At 50.5% G+C, this 23,042-nt stretch overlaps 1 protein-coding gene across 1 annotated transcript; it reads right to left on the reverse strand.

Annotated features, from left to right (window-relative positions):
* Window positions 1-201: 201 nt before the first annotated feature.
* On the reverse strand, window positions 202-22,172 carry MMP28 (matrix metallopeptidase 28). The gene is made up of 8 exons (XM_069483124.1): window positions 22,062-22,172; window positions 10,470-10,549; window positions 10,111-10,298; window positions 5,735-5,959; window positions 3,502-3,747; window positions 1,979-2,128; window positions 1,500-1,667; window positions 202-614 (listed from the first exon to the last, which is right to left on the reverse strand). The coding sequence occupies exons 1-8, from the start codon at window positions 22,170-22,172 to the stop codon at window positions 202-204; spliced, it is 1,581 nt and encodes a 526-aa protein (XP_069339225.1).
* Between the last annotated feature and the right edge of the window lie 870 nt (window positions 22,173-23,042).

The raw sequence follows: 23,042 nt of genomic DNA on the forward strand, positions 1-23,042 counted from the left end.
GGCCAAGGGATCTGCGGCCCTTTTTTGCTTCTCCTGGAATGGATCCCACCCTCACCTCTATGTGGTGGGAACAAAGACAGATGAAGTTCCTGGTGGAAGCTTTGCTGCCTGGTCTTCTGCAGGGAGGCTCAGAGGCTTCCAAGACAGGTTCTGCCCCTGGGGCAGGGGAAACGAGTTGGCTCTGAGGGCACCCACAGTTCATCAGGTGGGGAGGTGCCTTCGGAACAGGGCACCCCCTGAGTTGGCATGCCAGCAGCCCATCCAGGGCAGCTCAGTGGCCCAGCGGCCTGAAGTGGTCACCCGAAGTTTGGTCTTGTCAAGGTGCCAGTAGCGGTCATCTCTGAAGAAGATGATGGAGCCATCAGGCCTTGGCAGGGCACCGCTGACCTCCTCGGGGACACCACCCCAGTCCTGCAGACTGCGAGGGTAGTAGGGCTCCACCTGCCGTCCCCCTCGGGCCAGCACGTAGTAGCGGGGACCCTTGAAGAGGATGAGGCGGCGCAGAGGAGGGAAGAAGAGGGCCGCGTCGGGATGGCGGGGCAGGCCCCCGGCCCGGCACAGCTGTGGGAAACCCCACACCGGCTTGGGGCCCCGGAACCTCCAGCATCGGCTCCCTGTGGGGCATTGGGAGAGCCAGGGTGAGCTGGAGGCGCTCACCCACTGGCCCTCCACCTCACCCCTGCCCCCCATGCCTCCACTCCTCCTCCAGTCGGAACCCACAGTTGTTTGTGTTCATGACTTTCAAAATGGATTATACTACTAATTATAAACAGTAGGGAGGTCGCAGGGGAGGAACTATTATGGTCTAGATTTCCAGCAGGTGTCAACAGAGGGCAGATTGCACCGAAAGAGCCTATCCCAGGCTGGGGACAGGGCCCTCTCCGTGGGTGAGCTTTCTTCATTACCACCACTACCACTAATTCCATGAGGACAGGGATTTTGTGTTGTTCACTGCTGTGTCCCCAACACCACCTACCGTGTCTAGGGCACAGAAGGCACTCAGTATTGGTTGAACGAATGAACAAATGAATACTACTTCCTGAAGTATTGCCACGTATCCAGTGATATACTGCCCACTCTTCAGTCATTATTCTTTTAATCCTCCTTCCCCAACAAACCCGAAGTGTTATTTTTTCCCATTCAAGAAATGCTCTCTCCAAAAGTTAAGTGACATGCCCCATCTCACACGGCCAGGATTCCAAGCAAGATCTGGCTCTTTCTGCTGAATTGCAGAGCTTAAGAGCAGTCCTCTGACCCCTCTAGACTCTTCTCTGAAACTCTCCCAGGGACAGCCTTGACACCTGCTGCTCCCCATTTCATTACTGAAAGGTCTCTTCTGGTAGAGTCTCTCCTGGGGTCACAGGTTCGAATTGGAGTAGAGACTCCACCGTGGACTCCCTCACGGTGTGAGACTCCTTCCTTCCCTTCCTCTTTTGAGCTTGGGCAGGACACATCCCCTCTCTAGGCCTCAATTTTCCCAGCTTCCCCAGGGCTGGTACCTTTGAAGAAGTAGAAATCTCCATCCTCCAGTGACACTGCGGCCGCCTCAATGTTGGGGGGCAGCCCGACCCACCTCTCCTGCAGCGGGCGAGGCTCCGACACGTTGCCATCGGCTGCCACCTCCCAGAAGTAACTCCCTTTAAAAATGTACATTCGCTGTTGCCCGTCTGCCCAGAGACAAGAGAGAGTTGAGGAATGACTGTCAGCCTCCTGCCAGCTTTCCAGGGAAGGTGCTGTCCTGGAACCCTGGTTCCTAAACTGGCAAGCATGAGACATGGCATGCACAGTTACAGTAGAGGGGACAGTAGGCAGGACAAAGCAGTATTTTGCTTGGTGTGGGCTTGCTACCTTGCAGCATGTTTGTGGCTTGGATTTCTGGATTTTATAATCCATCCCCCGACTTTATAGTCCAGCTCTGGAGACCCCGGGAGATGTGGGGAGGAAGGGAAGAAGCAAAGCATAGGTGGGACCGTCTTACCTACAGTGATGGCATCGAACAAAGAGTGGCAGTATTTAGGGCCCTGGGTTTCAGGGCGCCTGTCCTGGGGGCTGTGGGGGTCCCAGGCCTCAAAGTCAGTGAACAGCTTTCCTGGGAGCTGGACGGCCACCGAGCGCCCCAGGGGCTTCCCTTTATGGGGACGGAGAGAAGAGAGAGAACACATAGGGGGGCGGGGGATAAGTTGCACACTCAAGACTTCCCCTTGGTTCTTTTCATGATTATCTAACATGAGGGGCAGGGAAGGCGAGTGGGAGTGGGGGGCTAAGAGTTGTCCCTTGTTGTTGGTGTTAACCATAGAACTAAACTCGGGAATCTTCTCCCCTACCCAACATCCTGAGGAACAGGGACTACAGAGGTGAACTTGGAGTGGGAGGACCAAGCAAGGGTTTGGAACTAAGAAAGGCAGGGGGTCCTCTTCCCTGAGTCCTGGGCAACACAGGTGGCATGAGGGCAGAGTTCAGGGACCCAGGTTGTGATAATACAGCAATTATAATAATTATTATACTTCAGTGTCCTTCACTTATGAGAGGAGTGAGGAGAGTCCAACAAGCTTAGAATTTGGCATCAGCTCCCAAATCCTGGTCTGCAACTTCCTAGCTGTGTGACCTTGGGCAAGTTACCTAACCTCTCTGAGCCCCATTCTCTTGATCTGTGGACAAAGAGACGTACTTCATGGGTGTGTTGTGATTATATTAAGTGCCGGGCCCATGGTAGATACTCATGAGACAGCAGCCTTCACTAGTACATTGTATAGGTTTCTCAGGCTACAATGCATGTTCATACCCACTAGAAAAACAGCCCTGTGAGGTAGGCAGGGCCTCAATTATTACACCTTTTCACAGAAAGTAAAACTGAGGGCCCTCAGAGGGAAAATGCTTTGCTTAAGACCGACTACTAATCAGGGATGGAAGGTGACTTGAACCCAGGCCTCCGGGTTCTGTCCATGGCACTCTGAGGGAGACAGCCCGGGCCGAGGCAGGTACCAGGACAGTGGCACTGGCCTATTCCTCTGGCCTGGCCTGTCCTGGGAGAGAAGACCTCGTCTGAGTCCACCACCAGGCAAGAGGCACGGGCTTGGGGGCAGGGGCACCAGTGTCACCTTGAGGGAAAGGTTAGGGGATTGCTAGTGGGGCTGGAGGCAGGAACGAGGACTTTGGACTTCGCCATGGGGGAAGAGGTGTGCCCGAGGACGAGGACGGGGCCGGGTATGATGTGAGGGGAGCTGCCAAGGCTGGGGGATGGGCAGGAATCCAGTAACTGGATCGCAAGTGGGGGCGTCTGTGCACAGGAATCAGTTGGGATTCACGGAGAGATGGGGGCCGCAGACTGGGCGGAGCAGGAGCCCGAGGTTTTGAGATTCGAGGGAAGCCCGGGGCTTTAGGCTTGGGCGGGGCAGGCGACAGGGAGGCCAGATCCCTGCGCTTGGGATGGGAGATCCTATCTGATGGGAGTCCGGCGGCGGGGGTGGGCGGGCCCAGCAGCGCGCCGGGCTGGGGGCTCACCATACAGGCTCTGCACGGCCAGCACGTCGTCCCAGCTGAGCAGCGCGTCGCGGCCCAGCCGCTTGTAGTAGGGCGCCATGAGCGCGCGCGGCGCCGGCGAGTGGGTGAGGCCGAGCGTGTGGCCGATCTCGTGCGCCAGCACCACGAACAGGTTGCGCCCGCGACGGCGGCTCAGGGACCAGCGCTCGTCGCGGTCGAAGTGCGCTTCGCCGCGGCGGGGCAGGAAGGCGTGCGCCAGGGCGCCCCCTGCAGGCGGCGCAGAGGGTCAGGGGAGCCACGGCCCGCGACGGCCCCAAGCACCCAGGGGCCAGCGCAAATGCCACTGGGCTGTGTGTGGCTCTTTTCTGCTGCATAATTTCTCTCCTAGTTAAGTCTGGCAGAAGCTGAAGTGTGCAGACGTGAGCAGATGACTAGGCTGTGGGGCGTGAATGCACAGCGCGGGGCCAAGCTGCTGGGTTCCAATACTAGTTTTACCACTTACTAGCTGTGTGACTTTGGGCAGGTAGCTTAACCTCTCTGTGTCTTAGCTTCTTGATTTGAACATGGCAATGATGATAATGAGCTTTTCCTTCCACGGGTGTTCTGAAGAATAAATCTGTGTATGTGTATTTACATCTATTACTAATAATGCTTAGAACAGTGCCTTACAAATGCTACATGAGAATTATTTTCAAAAAGATCTAGGAATAGGTATAGTGGTTGCCCCTAGAAGTGGGCATGATGGGACCTTCTCTTCTGTTTCTTGATCTGGATGCTGGGATATGTTCGGTGTATGAAAGTTCAGCAAACTGTAAACTTATGATACGGTGCACTTTTATGTATATGTACATTTTCTTTAATAAAAGTATATGTATTCTTATTTTCTTGCTCTCCTCTGCCAGGGCTCCTCTTCGGGCCTCTACCTCGCTGCTTGTAATTGTGTGCACAGAGGGAGTTGGGCTGGATCAGTGGTTCTCAAGCTTTTAGTGTGCCCCAGATGGAGCTTACTGGATGTGCAGTTTCCAGGGCCCCACCCTTCACAATTCATCTCCCTAGGGGCAGGTGACCGCAACAGAGGGGTCAGCAAACTGCACAGTAATAATGTTGGCCTGGAAGCTTGTTGAGGGTCCCTCCAGCTTTGCCTTCTCGGAGCCCAGGCCAGCGGGGACTGACAAAGGTCAGGACGCTGGCATTATAGGGAGAGCCCCACGGGGCATGGAGAGTCAGCCATGTTAGGAGGAATAGACGTGCCTCGAGCTGTTTTCTGCACTGTTCATTCCGTTCAGCTCTCTCTGGGAGACAGATGGGTAGGTATCAGAGGGGAGAAGACCTGACCTCAAAAAGACAAAGCATCTGTCCCAAATCGGAGAGCTGCTCGAGGAGCCTAATGTCCTGACACCCAGCACAGTGCTGTCTTAGCTACGAGGCTCTGCCTAGGTCGGGATGTAACCATTTCATATAGATATCATGGGCGAAGTGAGTTACATGTAAGCACGTCTGTGTGCCTCCTGTGGATTCTTGCAAAGCTTAGATTCTCCTGGTCCTAACTCAGGGCCTGGAAGTGGACTGTGCTGCAGACGGGCTTGCAGGAGGGTGCCAGGGAGGTGGGGCTCACATTCCCAGACACACAAGGGCACCAGTCCCCACCCTTGAAGGGGCTAATCATTAGGAGAGAGGAAATGAGCAAATAGCCCATATTCAGGTTCTGAAGGCCAGTGTTGAGCAGCTGGGAACAGAGCAGTTTAAACTGCAGCCAGAAGCCTCAGGTTGGGGACAGACAGAACTGCCTGTGGTGTGGGTATATGAAGCACCTCTGTGGCTGTCAGGGGTAGGTGCCTCTTGCCCTGTGGCAGTGACTGTGGTAGTTGGTGGGGGGAGGCAGGAGTGGGGCAGTTGGAGGGGAGGGGGAGCAGTGGGGGCCAGTGGGTGTTTTTTTAAGGTTCTCGAATCTACTACTGGAAAACAGGAGAAGCACAGATGCAGGGGATGGATGATGGGATCTGGGGAGATTCTCCAAGAACACATACCACTCTCTAGAGTTTGCAAACCACTTTCCATGCAGAGCCTTGGACATATGGCACCTAACAGGGCGGGGACCACATTCCCATTTTATGACGAGGAGACCAGGGGTTCTTTGCAGCAGATGTGGCTTGGCCAAGGCCACAGGGAGAGTGAACACCTCACTGCCACCCCAAACTGTCTCTCCTAGTTGGGGTCCCCTCCTGCCGTGTGGAGAGAGGCTTTGTGTCAGCACCTGGGCCATCGAAGGCATTGCTCAGCCCATCGTTGTGGTCCCCTTGGAAGAAGGTGAGGCGGATGTCAGCAGGGCCTGTGGCTGGGGCCTCCCAGAACTCCAGGGCCGAGACGTTGCTCCACAGCTGGAAGGCGGCACGCACGGCCCCCCGGACCGCCGGCTCAGGAAGGCTCTCAGGCCAGTTCACCAAGCGGTAGGACAGGTGCTGCTTGTACCATTTGTTGCCTGTCACTCAGAAAGGCCAAGTCAGTCACACCTGCTGCAGAGCCTGAGTGAGATCCCCATAGACCTCGCATGATGGGGAGGTAGGTCCTCCCCAAGGGAGCCCCTGATCTGACGGGAAGACACAGCCCTTGCCCTGGGCAGCCCCCCACTTGACTGGGGAGATACTGCCCTGCTGAGGAGAGGACTCCCCTTTCCCCAGAGAGTCCCCAGTGCAGTGCCTGGGGCTGGGGAGGTCCCGGCCTGCTGGAGGGGATGCAGCCTCCACCCAGGAAAAGCCCCCAACCTGAAGAAGTCTGTCTGGACCTGGTCTGAGGTCTTCTCCCCGCAGCCTGGGCTGAGCCTGCAAACAGCTCTGTGCCTCTTGCTGCCGGCAAATCCCAGCCCCTGCCTACAGCGTCATGGCAGAGGAGAGGCGGGGCCACAGAGGCCACAGCTGTGACCCCCCCATCCCATGTCTCACACCCTCCTGCCACCTCCGGGAGGCTTCACGCTGCCCTTTCCAGTGTCTTGGGCCTGCCCCTGGCCACCAGCCATAAGACCCATTTATGTGAGGTCCTTTCCTGCCCCCTTGCTTTCCTCCTCGCTTCCTCAGGGACTCCGGAGAGCTCTGAGGTGAAAAAAATAAGAACAAAGGGTGTGTTTTGTCACTGACTGAGAAATTTTTCCATCTCTGCTTAGTTAAGGGTTTCTCTCCCTTTGCCCCAAACTGCAATTCCTCCCTGAGGGCTGAGACCCTGGCCTCTTGCCACAGCCCCGGGTCAGCTGAGTCTGGGTCCGTCTGCAGTTCAACACGCACCCAGGAGTAGGGTGGCTAGGAGGTCCAGATCGCGGGGTTCTCACGGGCTATTTCTGAGCCCAGCAAACTCAGGGGCGGAGACTGTGACCTCGAGTGGAAGATTCGCCTGGAGGCAGGACTTCTAGGTGCAGGGTAGCTACCACCCAGGGGAAGGGAGTAGCCGAGGCAGGCCCTGACGTCTAACCCTGCACTCTTTCCATTACCCCACAGAGGTGGGCAGGCACATTTGCTCCTCTCCAGGCTGATAAATCCACCTGAGCATCGCTCCTTTGGGTCAAAGCACCAGCTGAGACTGTCCAGATGGAAGGGAGGGTCTTAGCAGGGGAGCTGGACTCCCTGCCCCTCCCCACCCGGGGACGTGGGGGCGGGGCATGTCCCTTCTCCCATCCCTGAGCCAAGCTCCATTCAAGGCAATGCTGCCTCCCTGGGCCTGTTTGGCCTGGCAGCCACCCAACCTCTGCCTCCCGGCCAGTGACCAACCCTCAGGGAGGGGAGAGGGAATGATTCTAAGGAAGGGAGTGAGCCACGGAAGGTGGAGGGAGGGGCTGGGGTCCAGAGGCGAGGCTGAGGGTTCGTCATGTACCAGTAACACTGCCGCTAGCCACACAGTCGGTCCTCACGTCACCAGCACCAGACGGGCTGGCGCTGGGCTCTTTCACACCCTGCTGTGGGTGACGGACTCCCAGGCTCGCTCTGTCCCCTCACAAATCTTTAATCCTCGAGTATAGTGTGAGATGGCCCCTTCTGCCTCTTAGCAGCTAGGGGACACTCCACAGGAGAGCAGGAGGGTGGGCAATTTTCTCATTCTATGTTAGCCAGTGAAAGTGCCAGGTCTCAGAATAAAAATCCTCCGTGAAACTCTGTGTGTGTGTGTGTGTGTGTGTGTGTGTGTGTTTGGGGGAAGGCTAGAGAGGATGACTAGGAATAAGAATTGAGAGAAAATGACTGTTTTCCTTGGGAGGGGTGCAGGGAAGGCGGGTGGTGGTGTGCCTGCCAGGAGGGAAGGAACTGGCCGGGGGCCAGCAGCCGGAGCCCTCTCCCTGTCTTGCTCCAGACTTGCTCCCCTGGAGAAGGCTGGCCGCTTCAGGCCCCATCCCAAACTCCTGGCCGGGCAGGGCTGGTTTTCCTGGTGACTCTCAGGCACCAGTATCACCCCGCACTGCACCCACTTCCCCTTGCTCCAAGATCCAAAGAGGAAGAGGGAATAAAAAGGAGTGAGGAGGGGGAAGAGAACTAGAAGCTTTGCCGGGGCAGGACCCTGGAGTTCTGACTTCCATCAGGCTGCTGATACTGTGGGAAGAACGTGGGTTGGAATCCCAGTACCTCCACTTGCAAACTTACACAACAAATTATAGAATCTCCCGAAGCCTCAGTTTCCTCACTTGCAAAATGCAGTTGACAAAACTTACCTTGTGGTAAGGTGTGAGGCTCAAATGAGATAGCAACGTGAGGCTGCCGGGCATGTAGTGGGTGCTCAGAAAATATCCATTCCCTTCTCCTTCCTTTGCCACCCCCGTGCCCCCCACACCCACCGCTCTGTGACGGGAAAGGGGGGATTAAAAATTAGACCTGCGGGCACAGAGAGGAGCAGGTCTCTGAAATGAGGTTGTCAGATAAGGTTTCAAACAGCTTTTAAAAATTATTTGCTGTTCATCTGCAATTCAAATTTAGCTGGGCATCTTGTATGTTATCTGGCAACCAAGTAACACTATCCTCTGCCTAAAAGGGATGCTACAAATTGTACAGTGACAGACAGACTCCGTTAGGTCCATGAGAAGGTGAGACGCAGCCCGAAGGAAGCATCCTGGAGTTCAGGTCCCAAGTGCAGCTGCTGAGACTGTTTCTGGGGCTGCCCACCTCCTCTGTGTTCTCACAACGAGCCCCTTCTACTTGGTAATCGGGGACCATCTCTGCTTTACAGCGTGAAAGGGCCTGTGTCTTGGATGAGGGAATGGAGCCTCAGCGAGCAAAGTGACATGGCCCAGGTGACACAGCTGAGACTTGAACCCAGGGCTTCTGGCTGTAGGGATGCTGCTCTCTCTGTTTCACCAGCACCTCCTGAGCTCACACCTCTCCTCTCTTCTACTTCACTCCTCCCCTCTGTCGCCCAGAAACACAGGGGGACACAGAACATGTGGAGACCAAGGACATCTTGACCCCAGAGCCGGGACCCCATTACTGACTCCTTGCCTTACCAGGCATGGAGACAGGCAGTACTGAGGACCCAGAGTGACTAGACGTGTACACAAAGCAGAATTGGATTGGCAAACACCGAGGGGAACTGCCCACAATTCCCTTATGGATTAGCTGGGAAATGAAAACAAACTTCTGTCCTGTTCATAATGAGTATTATCGGTAAAAGTAGTTAACACAAATTAAAAGTGGCCACGGCCCAAAGTGCTTACGGTAAAATTAATTATAGATGCAAACCTGACTGGAAAACCCTATCTTGCTAGAAATCTTGAAAACCATAAAAATTGATCAGAGAAAATTAGACTTAGTAAAAGCAATCGTGTTGCTAAAATTACATAGAATAAAATGTGTTATTTGTGAAAAATTGACAGAAGCATCAAATCTTCATAAACCTTAGATCTGTACCATTTCACCCTGAAATATTGGATTTGGCAAGAAGAGAAAAAAGAGGAAGAAACAAAACAAAGCTACAGAAGGAAGATCACGACAGTAGAAGCTGCAATGTGCAAAATGCGCGATGATGAAATGTTCAGAACAGGCAAATCCGTGCAGACAGAAAGCAGATTAGTGGCTGCCAGGGGTCAGGGGGGAGAGAATGGGAAGTGACTGTAATGAGTATGGGGTTTCTTTTGGGGGTGATTAAATGTTCTAGAATTAGAGTGTGGTAATGGTTGCACAATTCTGTGAATATTCTAAAAACCACTGAATTGCACAATTTAAATGGGTATATGTATGATATGTAAAATATATCTCAATAAAGCTGTTGAAAATGTGCTATGGATAAAATAAAACTGATCAATGGAACACATCTTTGTTGAATAACTGTTATGAGAAAGAACTGGCTGTGATGAAAATAACTTCGGCAAAATATCAACTGTTCTGCATTAAAAATTGATCAAGGAATTAAGTGGGCTTCACGGGGTTTGCTCTGGAAAACACTTGTACGATGAATGAAAATTCATTAACATGGGTATCACTCTGATTTAAATGTCTGTATTTACAATCATGGTTCTCAAGTCAAGAGGTCCTATTTGCCCACTCCTCCCCTGCCCTGGGGAAGAGAGGTTCCTGACAAAGCCCAGTCCAGGCTGACCCATTTTCCTAGCCATGGGCTTTGGGACGTTGGGGAATCTCAGCCCAGCTGGATTTGAACAGTGCTCACCTTGCTTTGCAAAGCGTTTCTTACGTCTCATTTTGGCCCGGCGTCCAGCAAACAGGGCACTGATCCTCTCAGTCCAGGCCACATGACTGTCAGTGTCCGCAACCCCACAGCGGGGGCGAGTCATCTGGCGCAGGGTGGCGCGGTCCAGCACACCGCTGACGGGCAGCTGGGACACCCACTGAAACTCTCTGTCAGGAGGAATTGAGATAAAGGACCACAAAGGGAGCGTGGGTGGCAGGGGTGAGGGCAGGAGGCTGGCCTCCCTGGGGCTTGGTTGGCCAGCCTTCCTGGCGGAGGGAGGAAATGGTTGGAGCTTTGCAGCCCCGGCACCCCCAGGCCTCCACCTCCCTCCATCCTACCTGATGGCATTGCTGAATCGAGTGGAGGTGGGAGCTTTGGGGCCCTGTTCACTGAGGTATCCATACTTCTCCAGGAATGCCTGGGGGAGAGAGGACTGTCAGCTTTTCCTGCCATGCAGCATCCTTTGCCCTCCCTTGGTCTCCAAGGGCCCATGGCACATACGTTTTGCCCAATCTCCGCTCTTGTCTCAAGAGGATCCATAAACTATAGCAGAAAGAATCCTGGGATTAAAGTCAAAAGGACCTGGACTCAATTCCAGGCCACCACTGACTAGCTGGATGATCTCAGGCAAGTCACTCAATATTTCTGAACTTTAGCTTCATTATCTCTAAAACTGGGCCAGCAGTACCTACCCTGCATATCTGATGGCACTGCTAGAAATCTAGCCAGGCCTGCTGGACAGTACAGCTGCAGGCTGTAAAGTCAGGCCCACCTAGGTTTAAATTTCAGCTAGCAAGATATTTCTTCTTTTTTTTTGAGACAGAGTCTAGCTCTATTGCCCAGGCAAGTGCTGTGGCGTCCGCCTAGCTCACAGCAACCTCAAACTCCTGGGCTCAAGCAATCCTCCTGCCTCAGCCTTCCAAGTAGCTGAGACTACAGGTGCGTACCACCATGGCCGGCTAATTTCTCTATTTTTAGTATCTTTTAGTGTCTTGCTCTTGCTCAGGCTGATTTTGACCACCTGACCTCAAGTGATCCATCCGCCTTGGCCTCCCAGAGTGCTGGGATTACACATGTGAGCCACCGCGCCCGGCCAAGATACTTCTTTAAACTATGGTTTTCTCAATTGTAAAATGGCTTAATACTAGTATTTACCTTACAGGGTTTGTGTGTGTACGTATGTGTGTGTGTGTGAGGACTAATTGTAATAGTGCTTAAAAAGCACTTAACACAGTGCCTGTCACATAGCAGGGACTCCATACACAGTAGCCATTATATGTTATATGCTTATACACTATTCATAGGCATCAAATTTGTTCCTGAAACAACTAAGCTCCTAGACGATCTTCTGGTATTGATTAGGAGCTGATCAGGTGCTGGTTCTGCTATGCCTCGGTTGGGAATTATCTTCTTCCTAAACAATCCTCCTCCCTCAAAATGCAGATATATTTAAGGCCCCATGAACAATATACTTACCCTCAATCTTATAACTGGTATGAACAACTTGACTCTGTGAAGATGTATTTTAGAATTAGAAATAAAGATGTGTTTAGAATTAGAAACCTGTAACTTCCTTCTTTCATTCATTCATTCGTTAGTTCATACAATGTACTGGGTACCCTGCTAGGTGCAGTGGTAAATGGGACATACCTCTTTATATACTAGTGGATAGAGACAGACAATAAAAACAGAGGTAACAAGCAAATACAGGAGATAAATTGGTGCTGTGTAGAAAAGAAACCAAGTGATATAATTGAGAATAGTTTAGGAACACTTTACATCAGGAGGTCTGGGAAGGACTCTCTGAGAAGCTGATATTTGATCTGAGTCCTAAAGAATGAGAAGCTAGCCATGCAATGGGGTGGGAAAGGGCATTCCAGGCAGAGGGAACAGCAAATGCAAGAGCCCTGAGCTAGGAGTGAGGCTGATGTGTTTAAGAAACAGAAGGAAGGCTGGGGCACAGGGTGAAGTGTGAAGAAGCAAGTGCATGCAATGAAGTCAGAGACAGAGGCAAGGCTGGCAGCCGGGGTAAGAAGTGCAGGCTTATTTTAATCTTGCTGATGGATTAATTGTGGGGAATGAGAAAAAGGAATCTAGGATAGCTCCTAAGTGTTTGGCTTGGAAGGTTGTACCATTTACTGTAGGAGAAAACCCAAGGGATGAACAGATGGGGGCCGGTGGGAATAGGAGTAACGTGGTGATGTCCAAGTGGCACTGGCTGCATTATCCTAGAGCTCAGAGAAGCAGCCAGAATCTTTCAGCATGTAGATAATATAAAGCCGTGGACCTGGATGACACTGTCTGGGGAAATTAGTGTAACTAGAGAACATCCCACAGTCTGAATGCCTTTGACTCCCGGCCTGCCCTTACACACCTGGAAGCTGCTCTCCCAGCGACCAAGTTCTTTGAGGCCAGTGGAGAGAAGTGTGTGGCTCATTTTCCACACCTATCACCAGTCCTGCCCTTGGGGGAGAGGACGCACTTGGCTCCATGCTTGCCCTTCTCACTGATAAAGTCACATAAATGTCACCTCAGCTGCTTAATTCTTATACAGACATACACACAGTCTCTTACTTTTAGCCCTCCTATACAAAAATCATTTTCTGTATTCCTTGTCCTCTTGCTCCCACTTTTCTTTGTTGTATTTCTTTCTTTCTTTCTTTCTTTTTTCTTTTTCTTCTTTTTTTTTTTTTTTTGAGACAGAGTCTCACTCTGTCACCCAGGCTAGAGTGCTGTGACATCAGCCTAGCTCACAGTAACCTCAGACCCCTGGGCTCAAGCGATCCTCCTGCCTCAGCCTCCTGAGTAGCTGGGACTACAGATGTGTGCCACCAAACCTGGCTAATTTTTTCTGTTTTTAGTAGACACAGGGTCTCACTCTTGCTCAGGCTGGTCTCAAACTCCTGAGCTCAAGTGATCCTCCCACCTTGGCCTCCCAGAGTGCAAGGATTACAGGCGTGAGCCACCGCGCCCAGCCTCTTTGTTGTATTTCTTCACTCAAAATTATTCCAATCATAGCTGCTACCTCAGGGAAAAGGCACAAGTCAGGAATGAAACTAGACACTAGGAGCCAGGATCAGCAAGCTCTGAAGTCTTTGCAAACACCCAGCCCCCTCTTTGTGGATTTCACCTACATGTGTCTTCAGCGACTTCTACATCCTCTTCTCAGTAAAGTCACTTTTCATAAGGAACCCTCATTCTAGACAACAGAACTCTTTCCAAGTTCACTGTATTGTTTTTCTGCATTAATTTATTAGCATTTCAGCACCACTGTTTTCTTTTTTCCCTTTGCAAATGCACACTATTTTTGGATGCATAACAGATTGAAGGGGTTCTAATGGCTTAATCTGGAAAACTATTAACTGCTCAAAATGGTGCGGCATCATGGAACAGCCACTCTGCTTGGGATTGAGAATCTGTTCCCATCCCTGACTCTGCTAGGTGGCTGGGGACCAATTACTTAACCTCTCTGAGCTTCCCTTTCTTTACCCACAATATGAGAATAAGATTAACTTCACAGGATTCTCAGGATTGTTAATCAATAAAGCAAAGCACATCTAGCATAGTGCCTGGTATATAGAAAATGCTCAATAAACAGTCGATCTAGTTGATTTACTTTAGATAGAAAATTAACAACAGACTTTTGAAACGCAACCCATCTGTACAACGGGAAATGCTTTGCACAAGGCAGTTACATCTCTGTTCTCGATTTAGGTGCTTCTATCTCGGACTTGCCTCACCTCTGCCAGGTGCCTCCTCCCTTTCCCCTGATGAGGATGGACAGAGGGCTTTCTAAAGGTAGCCCGGGAATTAACGTCTCTTTAGAAGCAATTTTGCTGGACAAGTGACTTGGGAGAGACGGGGTCGCAGGTCAGCATGGCTGGCACTCCCTCATGACTCTTTCCACAAACCCGCCCAGCCCTTATCAGGGAGTTATCAGGGAGTTGGCTGGAGTTCTGGAACTAAGAAGCCCTGCACAGAGCAGGAGGGAGGGGAAATTGACTGGCGGCGTCTCCTGTTTCCTGGCTGGCCTGCTGTGCCTGGTGCTCTGGCAGGCAAGGCGAGTGCAGGGCAGAATGAGGTGTGGGAGCTTTTCTCAGGGGTCCCTCGGAGGGAAGTCCTGGGCCTTTCTTCCTGACTCGGCTCTGGGACTCTGGAGTTTGCAAGGCGGAGCTGAATTCCTAGCAAGCAGAATGAGCACTGCCCAGAACACCAGCCAAGCAGAGGCATCAAAAGAATGAGAAAAAGAAGAAACTTGACATTTTATATTTCCGTAAAAGCACTTAGGTATTATAGTAGGGATTATCAGGATTTGTGGACTCCCTTATACTTATTTTATGCTTACTATGAGTATATTCAAACAATTTTAAATTATATACAGAAAGGGGTCCCTTAATGCTGTCAGTGCTGAGTGCCCTAAAGTTCTGTTCAGCAGAGGCGGGTCCACATCTCTGGGTGAGGAGGTGGCGGGGTTGAGACTCCCTGTCCTCCCCTAACTCTCTTCTGTGAGTCCATTTGCCATGCCTCAGTTTCCCCCTGCAAAAGTAAGAGAAATGCTCCACTCTGCATGGGAGGAAGAGCAGAGGTGTGCAGTGAGGGTGGAGGGGCGGCAGCGTGGCAAAGGGATCCCAGGAGAAGATGCAGGACTGGGAAGCACAGCTCCAGTTCTCACCCCAGCCGGACCACTAACCCCCGAACGGAGTCATTTCCATTCTAGGCTTCCATTTTCCTGGGGGCTTGTCCAGTGTTCCCTGAGCTCCACCTGGGGTCCTCCCTGGCCCACTTCACAGAAGCAGCGCCCAGCCTGCTCTTCCCTGCCTTGAAGTTCAGGCACCAGGTTTTCTCTCTTCCCTGTTCTGCACCCATCCTCTCTCCTGGGGAGCCCAAGGCTTGAGCCGAGTGGAGAGGAAGCTGGAGGACTGTGCCCCTTAGGTGACTCACCCCACTCTGGCCTAAAATCTTGTGCCAACATGCCTCACCCACTTGGTTAGGGCTGGGGCTGCTTTCCTGGGGAGTCACCTCTGAAAGTCCTTGGGAGTGGCTGTGGTGTCTGGGTAAAATGAAAATGGTTCTCCCGGGACCCAGCCAGTCATGTGGATCACAGCCCCGTGCAGGGGTTCTAGTCCTGCATGGGTCCTGACTTGCCCTGGGAGGGTGTGTAGAGCCCGGCCCATTTGAGTGCCCGAGGGAAGGGAAAATTGTGGCCATTTCTGAGAAGAGCAAGACTAGTGACGCGGTGTAGCAAAATGAATCTGAGACCTGAGTCAAGATCTCTGAGTCACTGGACTAGCAGGGCAAGAGGACTGAACCGAGAGCCTTGAGTTTTATTCCTGGTGCTGCTGCTAACCTCGTGTCCTTAGGCAAGACTGTGCTTCTCTGGGCCTTGGTTTCCTTTTCTGTTAAATGAGGAGATTGGATTAGAGCTCTAATATATATCCCAGCTCTATTTATTATTCTAGTCCTGTTTCTGCAACTGACTAGCTGTGTATACTACGACAAAGTTACTTAACCTCTCTGTGCCCCAAAGTATAAAATGGGGGAAAGAATAGTGCTTTACTTTTCTCAAAGGAGCATCATGAAAATCCAATAAGAAGATGCTTTGGGAAAGCTTTTTGACAGTTGTGCCATTTAAAATGTTATTTTTACCTCTATAGTCACAGAGCTTTATTGCAGGAATGGACCTTTGGTAGCTGAGTCCAGGACTCACCTTCCTAGATATCCTCCACATCAAAGAATTTCAGCAGCAGAAATAAAACCAAGAATTAAAAAATTGCAAAATGGCAAAGTCTTGCAGAGACCATGTTGCTTTACCTGTGAAATAGTCCATCTCATATTATGTTTCATTGTGATTTTAGTCTTTCCATAGTGACTCTGTGAGATTTGTGCTTATTCAAGTACCTCTTTAGCATTATTATGCAAGACAAGATGCAAGACATGATAGCTGGCATTCTGCCTCGACATGTTCTGTACATAAAAATATTTCCTGGTAATCAGGAGCACAATAAGCCCTTAACAACTGCAGAGCTTCTAAAGGTATTATACCTTCTTGGAACCTCACAATCACCTTGCAAGAACGTAGATACGACAGGTGTTGTTATTCCCCTTTTTAAAAATGAGGACATTAAGTCTCAGGGGAGTGGAGTGTTTTGCTCAAATGTCCTAGTATGTGACAGAGAAAATACTTGAATCTGAATCCTCTGACATCTACCCCAGGATGTTTTATCGCCCATTTAAACAAGTGTCTCGGAGGCTTTAAAGCTGAAGGAGCAGGGGCCAAGCTGCCCTCTCCACTGAAGAGCTGGCTCTCAACTACGAAAAAGGTAAAACTGAGTGTTTCTAGCTGGGTTTCTCCCGTCTTCTCTGCAGGAAGGTCCAGGGACAGAGCAAAGCGAAGAAGTTGCTCAGACACTGGACTCTGGCTTTCACATAGAGGCTGGGATCACATCTCCCATCAGACCCTAAACAGATCATCTGACAAGCTACAGGTATTCAACAGGACTGAAGCATATTCCTTTGCAAAGACAAACATCTGCTTCCAGAATGCTTTGCTTTCACCCCCTGGCTTCTGGGGGCTACTGAAGGCCTCAGGGTGGTGGAATCAGCTCAGCTCCTTTCCCTTATTTTGGGCAAAGGCTTCCCCTTCCCTCCTGTCTGACTCCCCTTCTCCTCTCCTTCTTTCCCTGACCCTAGTCTTATATTCACAAAGTCCTGTCTGGGTGTAACTGAGATACCTCTTGCTGGAATTCCCACTCCTTCTTTCATTTCTGTGCTTAAGGAAGGCAGAAGACATTAGCGGGCCAGTCTTCATCTGGACCCCATTTTGTACTCTTTTTCTAATACCAAATAATCATATTGTGTGGATTCATGGTTCTTACTAGGCCCGTCTTGCTAAGTTTAGGGCACAAAATAATGCCCTGACCAAGGCTGGGTTTAGGGAGAAGTTGTCCATCTGTCTCTCCCTGCTATCTAGGTTCATGCTTCCATGACCCAGGTCTTGCTAGATTTTTTCATTTTCAAACTGGCCTGACAAATGCTTTTCCACCAACTTGTGGTCCACTGGGATCCTTCAGATTCTCTTCTGCACTTTTATTCACTCTGTGCTCATGAGTCACTAAGCTGAGCTCTTGGGAATGGCTTCTACACCCAGACTTCTGGGGTTATGACTCACAAAAACTCAAATGAATGGCTCTGGGGTATGAGAAACAGACACTGCATCTGCGGGTAGATAATCCACAGAAGCTCCAATGTCTCCCTGGAGAAACATACTATCCAGCTCCTTATTGTACTGGCACATTAGAAGTTACTGTGCAGATACGGATAGACCACCAAGTGGAAGCCACATGCTCGGAACTGCTGCTTGGTTGTTCTAAAGAAGGTCCAAGCAAAGCAAATAGTAGATAGATCCCTTGAAAAGGTCTGTGTCACTCAAGCATAGGACAGGGCCTGTCTGGGAATGAGGAGGGGGCCAGGGCAATGATGTCATTCATTAACTTTCAATCTTGCAACTCAGCAGTGGATGTTCTTCCTACTCACTAGTGTTGGGAGCAGCTCTAGTTTTGCTAAGTGGGCAACAATGAACTTGTTCATAATGCAACTTGTAAGCAGTAAGTCTCCTCCCCCACAAAGCCTACTCTGGAAAGCCCTCAGCTTTATTACTTTGTGTGCACACAGCAAACAGAAAGCCATGCACACAGGGGACAGGGATACACACAGAGACATGGGACCACTGATACATCCAGACAGACAGACATGGACACACAGGCAGATGATATGTACACATGTACATACACACACACACACACACACACACACACACGGGCACAGGCATATAAACACACTAACGACAAACAATGTTAGAATTACAGAGAATCTCAGAGGTCATTTAAGAAATTTAGCCTCCTATTTTACAGAGGAGGAAAGTCAGCCCAGAAAAGAGAAGAGACTAGCCTATGATCACACAACCTGCTTTTATTGTTTTTTTTCCGTCTATGCCCTTTTGGTTTAATATGTTCTTTTTCTACCTTCTTAAAGTGAAAGCTTAAATCATTGACCTAAACCCTTTCTTTTTTACTACTATCAACATTTATTTATTTTTTTATTTTTAATTTTTTTTAGAGACAGGGTCTTGCTCTGTTGCCCAGGCTAGAGTGCAGTGGCATGATCATAGCTCACTGTAACCTCGAACTCCTAGGCACAAGTGATCCTCCTGCCTCAGCCTCCCGAGTAGCTGGGACTACAGGCACTAGATGTCTTATTGTTACAATTTCTAATTTAGTTCTGTTTTGGTAAAAGAACACTATCTGCAAGATTTCCATTTTTATATTATATTGAGACTATTTTATGGCCCTGCATTATGGTCTATCTTGGTAAATGATTCACTTGCACTTGAAAAGAATGTGTACTCTGCAGTTCTCAAGTGTAGTTTTCTATCAATATCAATTAAGTCAAGAAGGTTGACAGTGTTGTTCAAGTCTTCTAGCCTTCTATATCATTATTGATTTTTTTGGTCTACTTGTTCTATTGAGAGCGGGGTATTAAAATCTCCAACTATCCAGTTGCCAAAGCCCACATATTATAATGATTTCATTTATATGGAATGTGCAGGATATGCAAATATATAGACACAGAAATTAGTCTACAGATCTTGTCAAGGCTTGATTTTAAGTTTTTTCATTTTTGTTTCTGTGACTCCCTTAATCTATCTGAGTGCATCCTTAACCTATCTTAGCCCACTTAAAGTTGTACCAATACTAGAACACTTAACACTTCCCACTTGACACATCCCATTTCCTACTTCACACCTGACATGTCAATTCACAGATGTGTAAGTATTATTGTTTTGCTTTAAGCAGTCAGTTGTCTTTTAAGGAAATTATGACAAGGGAAGAAGTATTTTATGTTTACCCACTTCCAAGCTTTGTTAGAGTAGGTATTACTCTACTTCATGGTCCTTACTGTCAAGCACGGCATCCTGGTGTTTCAGATGGATGCCCAGGTGTTAAAGAGTTTTTCCCATTTTGGCTGGCCCAGACTACCAACATCTTCCAGAACTGCTCCACTTTTAGAGCCTTTTTTCTGTTCTCAATCACATAGCAGCTGTTCTCTGGTAAACCTTGCACAGTTTCGCCCTACACGAGCCAGCACAGTCCTCAGTGAACCCCCATACAGACTTACAGGAACTCCTTTCAGTGTAGCTTTCTCCTCTGTGATATACTGCTCCACAGATTCCAGCTGCTTCAAAACCCCTGAACTCTGACCTTTGCCACCTCAGCTCAGCAGGACTGCTGTGCTCTGTGTGGGGGTCTAGCTCCCTGCACTGAAGTCAGGGAATTGTCCATGAGCAAACAGCCAGGGTAATCAGAGGGCTCACTTTGTGGGTTTCCCTTCTGTGGATGGTTGTATTTCCCTAAATGACCACAATGGTATCTCCCATTACCATGCTCTTCTTACAATGTGACTTCAACACTCCTCCCATCAATTGTGGGGTATTCCCTCCCCTCGAACCTGGGTGGGGGCTCATGATTGTTCTAGCCAATGGAGTGCAGCAACTCCAAGTGATGCTCTGCAAATACCAAGTCTAAGTAATAAAAAGGATCCATCTCTTTCTCTCTCTCTCTCTCCCTCTCTCAGAACACTTATCCTTGGGACCTAGTCACCACCTTGTGAGGAAGCCCAAACTAGCCCACACGGAGAGACCACATGGATAGGCCCTGGATAGAGAAAAACTGAAGCCCCCAGCTGACAGCCAGCATCAACTGCTAGATATGTGAGTAAACAGCCTTCAGAGGATCCGGCCCCAGGCGCTGCACAGTGGAGACAAGCTGCCCTGATGTGTCCTATTTGAAATTTCAATCCACAATATCTGTGACCTTAATAAATGGTTGTTTTATTTTACTAAGCTTTGGGGTAATTTGTAATGTAGCCATAGTAACTGCAACATTGTCTCTTTGGAATCTGTCGTCCAATGCTGAAAATAGTTGCTTGCATATTTTGTCCTATGTTATCGTTGTGGAGAGCTAGTCTCCAAGCCAGGACTTTAAAGCTCTGTTCTCTTAAGATAATGATAAAGATAATAATAACATCAAAAACAACACTGAGAGCAACCTCCTTTTACAGACTACTTTCTATGTATTAGGCAACTAGGCACTGTGCTAAGCATTTTACATAGATGATCTCAATGAAATCACACAACAATCTTGTGAAATAGGCATTATTAATCCTCATTGTACAGAGAAGAAAACTGAGGTTCATAGAAGTTAGATGACTTATCCGCGGTTTGCATTCAGGTCTGCCTGGCACTGAAGCCCATGTAAGTAATCATACATAGAAACACATATATACACAGACACACACTCGCACCCCAACTGCATATATACTTGTACATGCATAGACGTAAGAGACACATACATATCTTTTACACATTTCCATAGTTTTTATGCTTTTAAATTATTTTTTGTTCTCTAAGTTAAAAATTCCCTTCCCCAAATTTATGTTAAATAGCCTGAAAGAGATTCAATCTGCTAGAGATTAAGTTTCCCAAGCATACCCCAGGATGAAATTCTCTCCATCTGGGGCCACCACAGGCATGGGCAGCAAAGATACTGCCTCTGTTCCCTTGCCAAGGATTGCCTGGGACCTCAACTTGGGTGGGGGGAGCTGGGGTGGGACTCTTAACAAGACTTGGCTTGCTAGACAGAAGCCTTCTCCTGGGACTGCAAGGACTCTGTGCTTGATGTTGTAAGAGTCTAAATTCAGAGAAACAAAGTGATTCCCTGAATGTGCAAAAGCAGAGAGCACAGAGCAAGAGACCGTGCTTGGAAGGGGAGGGGCTGAAGGAGTTGGAGAGAGGATTCCTTTGTTGAAGCAGGGTCACTTCCAGATATTGCAGAGCAGTGATGGGAACTGGCTGATTCAGAGAGGGCTTTTCCCATTCCGTAGGTTCCCCAAATTCAGCTTGCTCCTTTTAGGGGAGGGGAGTAGGCAGGATACTGAGAAGCTCTCAACTGGCAGTTTTAGGGCAGAAATGAAATTCTTAGAAGAGCAGGAGTCTCAGAGTAGAGCCTTGGGCTCAATAATTTAACTTATCCATATCCCTTTTCCTTAAAATACTGGAGACTCCAGTACTATTCTTGAGAAGAGATAAGAACACAAACAGAGATGCTTCTTTGAGGAAGAAAGAAATGATGCTATTGTGTTATTACGATCACCTTAATCTAGAAAATAGATGCTCCAAATCAATTCCCACCCTTACCTCACAAAGAGTTCCCCTTGTGCAACCTATAGCAAGAAGCGGCGTGCAAAGAAAATAAAACGGGAAATCTTTAAGGTTCCCCTCCCCCTCTCTGCCCCCTTTTCTCAAGTTCAGTCCTGAAGCCCTATATATTAATAAAACTCCGTAGAAGCAACTCTTGAAAGTATACTATTCTTACTCATTTTACAGACGACGAAACTAGCCTGAGCAGTTTAAATGGCTTGCTCGAGCTGGTCAGCGGCAGCCTGAGGCCGGGAGCCCGCGCGCTGTCCCGCATCTCGGCGGGTCAGCGGGACCCGCTCCACCACACCAGACTGGGGGCGTCCACATCGTCCGGGGGCATCCGACGAATCAACGTCAAGTCTCCACCGTCTAGGTGGTGAGGGACAATGGCTCCGTGCCAAACTGGGGTATGGGGGTCCTCTCTCGGCTCTTGCCGTCTTGTCAGTTCTTGTCGCTGTCGCCCGCCCCCGCCCATCATTGCGGATCCGCGTGCCCGTGTGTTTCCAGCCCCGGCACGGGGAGGACACTGCCCTGGCTCTTTGTATGCAAGTGTGAAGCGGACGGAGGACGGGGGACGGTAACGCAGATTGTCCGCTCGGAGGGGACTGCCGGGCGGCCCCACCGGAACTTCTGGCGGGTCTCACGCACCGCGCTCCGCCCGGGGCCGACCCCGTACCTCCGCCTCCTCGCGCAGCTCCCGGCCTCCACGCTCCGCGGGCTCCGCGTCCAGGCGGCCGCACAGCAGCAGCGGCAGGGCGCGCAGCAGCAGGACAGCGCGCGCGACCATCTCGCCGGCCCCCTGCCGCTGGGATCCGGGCGCGGGGAACCGCCGGCCGTCAGCCCTGCCAGGACCCCCGCGACGCGCCGGGTCTGCGCCGCCCCCGCGCGAAGAGAGACAGTCCCAGGGGCTCGCCGGAGCTTCCCCGGGAGCCGGCCGGAGGTCGTCCAGCTCTGGCAGTGCTTGCCCGCGGGTCCACCGGCTCGGGGACCGAGGGAGGGAGGAAGGAAGGGCGGGAGAAGGGGGCGGGAGCCCGGCGCTCGTGCCCCACCCACCGGCTCCGCCGCTGGAACGCCCGGCCGTCCTGGAGCCTCTTCCGCTGGCTGTGCCGCCTCGCCCTGCGCCCGCCGCGCCCTGCCGACCGGTCTCTCGCCCGCCGCCTCCGCTGGATCCGGATCTCTCCAGGGCAGGCGGGGGAAGAAAGGTCTCCTGGCGGTTGTGGCTATCGAAGACTTCAATGAAGAGGGGTCCCGGCCTATCTGAGGGTCGCTGATTGCTTCGGTCAGGGGGGGGAGCGAGGCCCTGCAGTGTGAGAGGAGCCCTGGGCTGGGGTCAGAAGAACCGGGTCTGAGTTCCAGATCTGCTTTTTTGGTAGCCCTGTGAATCCTGCCTCAGCCACCTGCTGGCTATGTGGTCTTGGGCCAGTCACTTATCCTCTCTGAACACACTATTCTCATCAGTAAATGAGGATAATAAGAATAGCGACATCATGTGATTATTGAGAGTATTTAATGAAATAATAATGCGTGTAAGTAACTGAGCACAGTGCGTGGCGTCATGCAATACGCACTTAATAAGTGGTGGGTTGCAGCCGTGTGACCATTGACAAAGGCTTTAACTACTTCAAGCTTCAGTTTCCTCATCAATAAAATGAAAACA

This window comes from Eulemur rufifrons, chromosome 9 (assembly GCF_041146395.1).
Source record: "Eulemur rufifrons isolate Redbay chromosome 9, OSU_ERuf_1, whole genome shotgun sequence".
In the NCBI taxonomy this organism is placed as follows: domain Eukaryota; kingdom Metazoa; phylum Chordata; class Mammalia; order Primates; family Lemuridae; genus Eulemur; species Eulemur rufifrons.

Coding starts and splice junctions, on each gene's coding strand:
- MMP28 (XM_069483124.1), bottom strand. CDS start 22,172: ATGGTCGCGCGCGCTGTCCTGCTGCTGCGCGCCCTGCCGCTGCTGCTG. Junction 10,550..22,061: donor AGCTGCGCGAGGAGGCGGAG/GTACGGGGTCGG, acceptor TCTCTCCCCCAG/GCATTCCTGGAGAAGTATGG. Junction 615..1,499: donor AGATTTCTACTTCTTCAAAG/GTACCAGCCCTG, acceptor AATGCCCCACAG/GGAGCCGATGCTGGAGGTTC.